The sequence below is a fragment of the Octodon degus genome, unplaced genomic scaffold (assembly GCF_000260255.1).
Source record: "Octodon degus isolate 3935 unplaced genomic scaffold, OctDeg1.0 scaffold00004, whole genome shotgun sequence".
Lineage (NCBI taxonomy): Eukaryota > Metazoa > Chordata > Mammalia > Rodentia > Octodontidae > Octodon > Octodon degus.
This window is the reverse complement of record NW_004524580.1, coordinates 16031111-16041837: the sequence shown is the minus strand read 5'-3', so window position 1 is coordinate 16041837 and position 10727 is coordinate 16031111. Positions and strand designations below refer to the sequence as shown.

At 36.4% G+C, this 10727-nt stretch overlaps 2 protein-coding genes across 3 annotated transcripts in view; one reads left to right on the top strand and one right to left on the bottom strand.

Annotated features, from left to right (window-relative positions):
* Cep290 (centrosomal protein 290) overlaps positions 1 to 5307 on the top strand; it is an 84166-nt gene extending 78859 nt beyond the window's left edge. For both annotated transcript variants that reach the window (XM_023716284.1, XM_023716282.1), the window contains exons 52-53: positions 4003 to 4082; positions 4981 to 5307. In XM_023716284.1, coding sequence (XP_023572052.1) covers positions 4003 to 4082; positions 4981 to 5211 — 311 coding nt within the window. In that variant the 3' untranslated portion in view covers positions 5212 to 5307. The remainder of the gene's footprint in view (positions 1 to 4002; positions 4083 to 4980) is intronic.
* A 410-nt stretch (positions 5308 to 5717) lies between these two features.
* Positions 5718 to 10727, bottom strand: part of CUNH12orf29 (chromosome unknown C12orf29 homolog) — a 16909-nt gene continuing 11899 nt past the window's right edge. The window contains exons 4-7 of the mRNA XM_004623770.2: positions 10214 to 10333; positions 8550 to 8747; positions 7427 to 7596; positions 5718 to 6129 (exon numbers count right to left, since the gene is read on the bottom strand). Coding sequence (XP_004623827.1) covers positions 5941 to 6129; positions 7427 to 7596; positions 8550 to 8747; positions 10214 to 10333 — 677 coding nt within the window. The 3' untranslated portion in view covers positions 5718 to 5940. The remainder of the gene's footprint in view (positions 6130 to 7426; positions 7597 to 8549; positions 8748 to 10213; positions 10334 to 10727) is intronic.

The window sequence follows — 10727 nt, the reverse complement described above, 5'->3', positions numbered from 1 at the left end:
TTCACTTTCACGCAAACGGTTTTGCCAGCTTGTGATTGAGGTTTTAATTTGCTGTATATCACTTTGAACCTGTTTCATAGATTCTATTTCTTTCCTAAATTGTTTATTCAGGGGTTCCATCGTTTTTATATTCTCCTCTATTTTTTTTTTATCAGTGTATTCTTTAGAAGCACTTAGTACTTCTTTGATTATAGTTACTAGATTTTTTAGTTCCGAAATTATTTCTGATCTGATTTCTTCTATATCTTTCTGCAGTTGATTCTTTACTGTCAACGCTGTTATTTCTGAGATATCTGGTGTGTGATTTCCAGTTTCCTCAGTGCTAGTGTCTTCTGCAGTTTTACTGGGTGGACTCAGGGCCTGAGACTGCATTTTGTTCCTTCTCTTTTTCATTTTGTATACTTGTCTTCTGATCTTTGGTGTAGAGCTTAGAGTTATTACCTTAGCACCAGGTTCGGATCTATGAAGTTCCGATCCCTCCTGGTGGGTGTTGCTTGGTTCTGGCTGCTGTGCTCCACTTGTTTCTGCTGCAGCCGTTAGAGTTGAATCCTTTGTGTCTCTCTGGCAAGATGTTCTGCTCCTAAATCAGCTGGGTGGGTCTTGCCTCTAGCCTCTTCGCAGGGAGTTCTGCTGAAGGGTTCCACGATGGGCCTGCAGCCTGGGTTGAATGAGGATCCCTGGCCCCGGGTTGTCTCACTCGCTCGCCGGGCCTGCGCTCTGGGTCTGTTCAGGATCCCACGGCCCCCAGTTGTCTCACTCACTCGCCGGGCCTGCGCTCTGGGTCTATATTGTATTTTTTAAGACTTGTTTGCTACTGCATGTTTTTTAATTAGAATTTGCCTATTCTGTGTTAGGTTTCTAAAAATTTTCTTCCTGTAGAACCAAATCCCTGATAGGAAATTTTAAGGTATTATCTCCCCAGGCTATAAACATATTCACATTCAGGCCTCTTTATATTGTTGAGCAGCAAGTTTGCCTCTTTCTCATGTTCCGCGAGGTGTTGCTGCAGATGTAATCACAGCGCAGGACAAAGGAATGAACATTAGATGTTTCCTTGGCTTGCTCAGATCGGGTCTGTGGATCCGTGAGCATGTTCTTCTAAATACTACTGATCGTTCCTTTGTTGCTAATTTAAAGCTACAAGCAATTAGATGTTGTACACATTCTTTTTTCTACTGCAAAAAGAAACTGTCCTGTTACCTTCCATTCCCATTCAGTAGTGATTAGTCCTTGTTCTCTTCCTCTGTACATGCAGGTACACACATGCGTCCAGACCCATTAACATACAGCACATACATGCATATAGGGAATGTCCGCATATACATATATGCAGACACAACCTGCAGCTGATTCCTCATGAAGAGTCTGTATTTATAAACTTGCCTATTGACTAAAACATTTATAATCTCAAGTCATAGTGCATGGTATATTTGCAGACAAACAAAATGAAACATTTGAGTAATCTAATCACATATCCCAGTGGATGTCCCTCCAGTATTAGGCAGTGCTTGATGTCCTTGTTTAAGTTTCCATGCAGAGATGACCATAAGGTGGAAACCCTAGGAGGCTGCCACTGCACATGCAGAGCTCTTGCTCTGGGGCCAGCTGTAAGAGGCTTGAGTTCTGGCTCTGATACTGTTAGTAGGATGATCTCAGGCGAGGCCCTTAGCACTTGTGTTTTGTCTTTTGTAAACATAGAATCTACCAGAATGACTTGTGCTGAGTATTTGAGATAATTTACCACCAGTGGAGTGTGTGTGTGTGTGTGTGTGTGTGTCTGTGTGTGTGTGTGTGTGTGTGTGAAAAAGTGTATTAGGAATGATTGGATATTCACCAAAGTGTTGTTCCAACTTTACAAGATGTACCTGCTGTGAGAAGAGAATAAACCTATGTTAGATGGATGGATGGATGGATGGATGGATGGATGGATGGATGGACGGACGGACGGACGGACGGACAGAGACACAGATGCTTTCTTGGAGGATGGTGTGAAATTAAATTCATGCCGTGTTTCTAGCTTTGTGTGTGGGAGTAGGGGGGGTGCTGGGCCTCATACGTGCTAAGCAAATGCTTTGACACTGACTAAGCCCCTCTGTGGACATTGTTTAAAGTCTGTGTGTATGTCAGCCTTTTAATAATTCAATATTTTATTATCATATAGGTAATATGCTTAGCAATTTACATTTTGAGATCTTTAGTTTGATTATAACCAGTTAGCTATTGACTTGGAGCATCATACCATCCTGAGCTTTGCGTGGGCAGGTGTCATTTCAGCCAGTTGATTCTTGTATTGAAGAAACTTGGTAGAACTGTTTGTTTCCTATTATAAAAATTAACAAAAAACTACAGAATTTTTAGTCATCTTATATTTAAGTAATTGGACTTGTAAGTGGTTAAGATTTTGCTATTATAAAGTAATTCTGTAATGAACCATCTAAGATAGTTATGCTATTGTTTGATAATTTGGTGGTTTTTTGAAGTACCAGGATTGAACTCAGGACTTTGCACTTGCCAGGCAGGTGCTTATGGCACTGAGCTATATCCTCCAGCCCCTAATAATTTGATTTTTTGATGTGTCAGATTCTACCCTAAAAGATTATACCAATTTATACCTGAATAAAACTTTTTTTCAGTATCCTACCTTGTAGTCCTGATGCTACATGGTACTTGTATTACAGCCCTTATGTAGAACTGATGCCAGATGTGAACGTGCTTAATAAGCATTATTTCGTTCTGATGCCATCTACTTTTGCCTTCATTTTTCCATGTGATAATAGATTCAGGGGAGTTAGTAGTCTGACCCCAAAATCCTGCCTCTAGGAAGTGGCAGAGATAAAAGTACACTGTGAAATGTGAACCTCCTTGGTAGTCCCTCCTCCTAACCCCTGTATGCTTCCTGGTCTCTTGCACCTAGGAGCAGACATTAACACAGCAGCCAGCTTGGAGGATTAGACACTATACAAAACAGCCCCTATTTTAAATTTTCTCAGTGAATTTGGCTACTGCTTATCTCATGTGAAGGGTATAAAGATAACTTATTTCAAAAGGTTAAGCCTCAAAATCTAACCAGATTTGTTTTGGAAGTTCTAAATCACTCAGCTTTCACAAGATGCTCTCCATAATTCACTCCTTCCTGCACTGTCTACCAGTCTGTGCATTATAGTAACTCCTTAGGACCTTCTGTGAGGGGAGCTTCAAGAGAGATTTCACTGCGGCCTCTGCTGACTTGAATCTTGCTAGAAAATAATTTTTTCATCTTTATTTTAAATCTCTCCTAGAGGAGCATTCCAGGGATACTTTAAAGAATGCACTTACCTGAGTCATGAAATTTGTTTTCTGCTCACAATTTTCCCCGACTTTAACACAGGTTTATATATTCCAGTGGTTACATGTGATATGGCACATTACATGCAGTGTTTAGAACTGATTCTAACAGATGTTGAAAGGCTCTTCGCCTGTGGATTAACTCTAAAGTTAAAGATACATTGCCATGTGAGGAACAGCCTGTATATTAGAACTGTGGTATTTGTGAACTTACGCTTTCCTACCGAAGTATCAGTTATGTCATACTTATATCACACACCCTGCCTCGGACATTTGGTACACAGTAATTATATGATTAGTGTATACCAACTTAGAATACCAAGTCTTGAATTGAGTAGGAGCATTTCAGCAGCCTGTAGTCTTAATCCCTTGCCTTGCCATGTGTCTTTCTTACATATTTTTAGTATCTAACCCATTTCACTGGTTGTAGAACTTTTCTATGAAAATAAGAATTTCTCATGTGTAAAAAATGACTTTGTCTGTACTCAACGTTTTCTTTGCTAGCCATGATATACCAAACAGGTACAATTCAGTATTCAGAATGTAAAGTGTTTCAGCATAAAATGATGTGCTTCCAAGGCTGTAGATTTCATAAGTTTGTGACTAATTTGCTGAAGCAAATCCTTTATCTTGAACTTAAAATGGGAAAAACCTGAGTCTTCTTAATTTTTTTGTCAGATGCTGATCAATTAAAGGAAGCTATAAATGATCTAGAGACACAGCTCAAAATATCAGATCTAGAAAAGCAGCATTTGAAGGTAGATACTATAAATGTTTTATGGAAAGTAATTTGTATGATTATCATCTTGAGTTTTTAGTATGTATCCTGAAAATTTATGGAATTTTATTTTATAATTTCACCTTGATAACAAAGTTCATTATGTTTGTGCTAAAAACTTATTAAATAGATACAAATACTCAAAACAAACAATTAGAAAGTAAATTTATTTTTGTACTGTAGCAATAGAACTTTACATTTTGTTTGTAATATTTTCTTGATTTAAGTTTTAGGTCACATTGGGAACAATGTCTTTACATACATTTCGATATTCTATTCAGGAATCTTTTCCCAGGGTGATAGGTCCCTTAAAAATGTTGTCTATGCTTTACCTTTTTTAATACTCTGAACAGAACAAACGGCCTTGGGAACTAGCTGACCAATCACTGGCTACTCTAAATTGCATTAAGCTCAAGTTCTGTCTTCTGCAGATGTCTAACTTAACCAGGCAGAAGTATCAGCTTTTCCTTGATCATGCATGAATACTCTTATAAAAGTTGAACAGTATTGAATAAAGAGTTGGTATTTGTTAGAAACCAAAAAATCTTAACAAAAGTACTAAAATGTGAATAATACTTTTCTGAATGCTCAAAGTACCTGATGTACTTTTAGAGAAAGATTAAACTTCATCAGAATCTAATAGTGAATTTTAGCCAAAGTTTAGAATATATTTTACAGAAAGATAATTTGGCAGTTCAGAAGTTACTTACCCTATACCATTAAAACCTTCTTAACGAAGTTTATGGAAATTCTTCTGCCTTTATGAACGTATTTGACTGTTTAGGTTACTGTGGCTTTCATGTTTATAATAACTTCTTTAGTTCAAACCTTAAACTTGTACTCTTACATGTAACTAAAATATACTATGTTTCTATTAGGAAGAAATAAAAAAGCTGAAAAAAGAACTAGAAAACTTTGATCCTTCATTTTTTGAAGAAATTGAAGATCTGAAGTATAATTATAAGGAAGAAGTGAAAAAAAATATTCTCTTGGAAGAAAAGTTAAAAAAGCTTTCTGAGCAGGTTGGAGTGGAGCTAACTAGCCCTGGTGCTGCTTCCGAGCAGTCTGCCGATGAGGAGGAAAGCCCTGTTGATTTCCCCATTTATTAAGTGTCACGTGTAATTGTAATCTTATTTAGCTATTTATTTGTTTCATATGTTAAAATTTCATCTGGAAATCAAGCAAGTCTGAACTAAGGAATTTCTTGCTATTTTGTATTTTTACTTGGAGTTTTAGTAAATAAAACTGGAATTTTTAAGCTACTAGAATATATTTTTGAAGACTTTTAGAATCAGGACCATAAGACAGGCAGTGAGTGAGTTTCCCTATATTCATAATCTCTTTTTCTTAAAATATTAAAAAGGTAACTTTAAAATTTAAAATTAGAAGTTTTATATAACTTTTATGTATATTAAGACTCATGTCCTAAACCTATATATATATATTTTATATATATTCATACACAAAAGTACACATTAAGTTATGAGATTAAGCCATACATTTGTTAAATGTCTAGCAAACATAAATTGAGCTTGATGTATATAAATTTTAAAGTGAATTACTGATTCATTTGTTATCTTCAAATTATCACCCACTTAGCATCGACAAAGCTTATCATTCATTGCCTTTTTATATCTAGGGACTAAAATTAATATATGGATTCTGAAAAGTTTTTGAACAAGTATGTACAACTGGAAAATTCATTTGTTCAAATGCTAGACAATATAATCATCTATTTCACAATAGACAAACTCTTGAAATATTTTTACCTTTTTAGAATGGCAGAATATTCAAGATTTGAATGTAATAAGAAAGCTAATTTTAATTGGATTTCCATTTTATACATCAAGTATTATATCTTTGAGCCTACCAAATTTCTGATTATCTATTTTTGAAAAATGATTAAACAAACACTTGGTATCAAAGGCATAGTCATATTTGTTCAGGTTCATGTTAACAAGAACAGGTTTTGAATTCATGTAAGTGTCTGGAATTGGCCAGGATAAACCAAGATGATGGCGATGAACCTGCAGAGAGAAAAAAGCTGCATTAGCTTTTAGGGTTAGTTTACAAATACCATCTTTATTAGCTTAGGTATTTATAAGGGGTGCCTACAATCCAGTCAGGCCCTGTGCAAGGCTCCACTTTCTCCTTTTCCTGAAACGTTACATATTTACTTGTTTTTATCTGTCTTTCCTATTGGAGTCACTGTCCTACTCACTGTATGTATTTGTAGCACCTGGACATATAAAATACCAAGAATATGACAAGCACTGTAAAAATGTAATTAGTTAGAGAGTCTGTGGCTGATTATATAAGCTACCTACCTGGAAAATACAAGAGAGGAGTCACAATTACCAAAAGAAATACGTGATAAAACAGTGGATTTTCTTCTTTTACCAGTTAAATACCCCTTGATCATACACAATGTAAAGGTATCAGGGCAGGATGGAAAACAGTTCTAGGCAGCTCATCCGGGGCCATCACGATAAGCGCTAACAGCTCAGCAGCCTCATGCAAGGCAGTACTCGGAGTCACTCATGAGCAAAGGACTGGACAGGGATAAATCTAAAAAATAACGCTCAGGAGGACAACACAGTAATTTAAGCATGAATCTTGGCCTAAAGTAGAAGCCAGTTGGGGGGGCAAGAAGTACATACACTAAAGGGTATGAATCTTTGAAAACTGATTAACAAAGGAAGTAACAGGTGACAAATACAGTAACGTTGGTTCACGAACACTACTGTTTGTGAACAGTTCAGTTCACAAAACATTTAGCAAAATTTTGTTTCTGTTCACAAACTCCACTTCATCTGACACACACAACCAAGGCCATCTCCCCCAAAATTGTAAAACAAACTGAGCTCGTAAACTGAGGTACCACTATTACTACGCAATCTTCACTGAATTATGTGTAGCTGACAATTCTTTAAGATTACATCCATGAATTCCACATATTTGTGAGAAATCAAAAAATTTGGAGGACAGGTAAAAAGTGTAAGACAATCCATTCTATATCAATTATTGGTGTTTTTTATTCAACAAACTAGTCAAGGAAGTCAGGACAATGCTGAGATAAATTAGGTACAGGATGTCTTGGCTCCACTGTGCAAAATGAATTTTCAGGACAAGGGTATGCGGTATCAAGTTAATTTTGAAGCATAGAAAACCCCTTAAGAAACACTGTTAACATACAAAGAATGATGGCATGTGAGATAAAAGAATATTCTACAAATCAGAATTGCTGCAGTTTATACAGAGATTTCTGATGCCACATCTTTGCTGTACAAATGTAACAATGACAAGCTGTAGTTTTGCTGTTACCTTAATTAAGCAGCCATCACTGCAATGCCATACGATTCCTTCAATTTTCCCCTCTCTACAGCCTTCAAACCAGGACAGTAGGTCACTGTGCTTCAATTCAGGCAGATTTCTTATTTGAAATGCTCCATGTGGTATGAGAAGATGTATTGGATGTTTCTTGTTTCCTAAACCTAAACAATACAATTTCCTTTAACCACGTGAAAGACAAATGAGCCAATGTACCTCGCCAAATAAAGTCTTTAAAAAACACTGAAAGTGTAAGCAAACTCGTACATTTTTTTTAAACAAAAGCTTAACTGATGTTCCTTGAAGAGAATATAACCCAAGTGCATTAAATTCCACTCAGCTGTGGCATCTTAGTCTAAGAAATCCAAATTCTGCCTACATATAAACCAAGAGTTGGCAAATGGACCTTCAAGTCAAGTCCACAGAGACATCTGTGTTTATGATCAGCTTCAGAGGACCATCCATGCACTGAAGCAGACAAGCCCATGTCACAGGTGTGGTCTACAAAGCTTAAAACGCTACTCTCACTTTTGTTAGGAAAAGTCTGCCAGTCTGTACACCATTAACCACATTCAGCTATCATTTAATGTTCGCCAACCAGCTGCAGCATGTCTCTGGAACCTTGTACAATTACTATCTTAGCTTCAGACCTCTCATCAGTCTACTTCTGATGTTGCAGCTTCAGCGTCCTTAGGTCTGTCCCCTTTGCTTGCACAGTGTAAGCCACAGCACCCTCAGTATACTCTTCCTTGTGGTATCTACTTGCAAGTTGGACATTTCATTACTAATTATTTACGTTACTCAGGCCTGTTTTCATTAGTGCAGATCTAACTATCCATGAAAAGAATCACTACAACTCACTTAAATTTCAAAAAAGGATTGAAAAGTTACCTGAGTAAATACTTTTCATGCATAGTTCTGTCATAGCAGAGTAAAGGAGGATAGGACAAAAATCACCCTTTTGAATTAATAAATCACATTAACAAAAATGGATGTAATCCTAGGAAATTAATTGAAATGTGTTATTTCTTGGGCACATGTGTCTTTTAAGCTGATCCTGGAAAGTCCTTTACACATTCCAACTCCTGTAACTGAATGAGGCAAAGGCTTCACTCACCGTATGGGTTTCCGTTAATATTTGTTCCTATGAGTTCCAGTGTTTGTTCCAAGAGGTCTGCTAATGGCACTGCCCTGATTTCCAAGAGTCCAGGATCCTCGGGGTGATGCTTGAGTACCAGGGCGATTTCAAATTCGTAATTAACTACAGAGGAATGCCAGCAGTACTGTTTGTTGCTTTTTTCTACTGGCACCCAACCTATTGCAGAAAAATAACCTTTATTAGAGCAGCCTTCTTTGGATTAAAAATAAAACTAATTCTTGAAAATAAAGGTAATTTTTGTTGTAAACTGTCTTTTTTAAAAACCCTGAGAAGGCAGAACTACCCGCTCGGGCCCCCCTCCTGTCCTTCTCTCGGACAGGAGCTTTCTTTCTCTCAATAAATATGTTCTGCTCATAAAAAACAAATATATAAAAGTAAAAACCCTGAGAAAAGTAACTTTTATTGTTTTTCTTTTTAACCATAAACCATTCATTTTTTATTCAACTGAACAGTTAACCTTTTAGAGATCAAGTGCCCAAACTACAACCCAAGATCCACTTACTTATTGTAAAGTACTAATACTGCAGTTAAACCAGAATGTATGGAGATTTTACTTTAGAAAACAACAACTCTCTAGAAAAACATAACATGCATGCCATTCAGCATTTCTTCAATGACCTGTTTTATTATTCCACTGTATAAAACCAACATTCTGTCTAGAAAATTCCACTTGATTCAGGAAGAATTGTCTGCCACTCTATACATATATTTTTCCAAATTAAGTTTTCTATCTTCATTCCAATTTCATAGATGGTTAACTTACAAAGTATTCAATTGTTACTGAATTCTACCTAGTACACACTGAACAAGTTAACAAACTTCATGTCTATTGAATATTACTACTATTTTCCTTCTCTTATTACTAGAATAGCCCCCCTCATGGAGAATTCACTGCAAAAAAAGGAAGAGAAAAGTAGGAGACTTATACAATTGTGACCACATTTTTGGCCTTCATTACCAATTACTATAGTAACTTCTTAGTTGTCTGTAGCCTCCAGTAAAAACCACCCCACTTTATCACAGTTCTATATCTAAATTTTAATTTAGCTTTGCTGATCCCTTATTTATAATTATTACTTCAGAATAACTTCAACCTGCTTAGAAAAGGAGGGCCTTCAAGTGCTGAGCCACTCTATAACTCCAACCACAAATTTTACTGTCACAGCAAAGTTTTAGAAAAGACTTTTTACTTGGATATTCTTGACATGGGAAAATATTTACTACAAACCATTAAGATTTTATAAAAATTTGATTTAGAAAATTGGCAGTATACATACACATAATTGAGGAACTAGATTAAAATTAAATTCTGCAATTCCAGATTGAATATACATTTGTATTCCAGTGAACCCTTCAGAGAGGAGCGCCCACGCTGCAAACTTATTCATCCCAAAATGTCAGCACTGCAATTAAACCTGAATCCTGGGGTTTTAGTTTAGAAAAAACAATTCATACATTGATATCTTCTACCCCCAGTACTGTAAAAAAAAAACCCAAAAAACATTGACATCTTCCTTGAAGAAAAATAGCACACAGGGCATAGGCTCACCACCACTGGAATACAGCATGTATTCTTTCTACTAGTAAACAAGAAACTGCATTTCCAAAGAGAGTCCTCATACCGGGAATGTGTCCATTTTCATCGGGCACTGGAGTCCCCTGCAGCCGTTCTATTTCCTTGGCTGGTATCCAACACTCGGGAACAGGTCTGAAATCTTCCTCAACATTCCAAAGAAATTCTAAGAAGAGAGTTAATCTTTGACAGAAGCATTCTCCATTCTTTATCACCACAATGTGATTACTTCTCAGTGCTAAGTTACATTTTATTTTTTTATATTTATTCATTTATTTTTAGGGAAGGGTTTACAGGGTGTTCACGGTTTCACTACTAGATCAGACTTGCAGTGATCCACCTGTTTACAGCCTCCCAAGAGCTGGGATTACAGGTGTGCGCCACCACGCCCAGTCTCAATTGCAGTTAGCATGCCCTAGGGGCGGGGCTACATTTTAAATTTTGGACATATCATTTGTGAATAAGTGTTAAAAGAATTAATAAAAAGCCAGTACTCAATTTTGTACAGATTAATAAATTTTTAGTATATTTAGTTAGAAAACAACATATATAACTTATATATA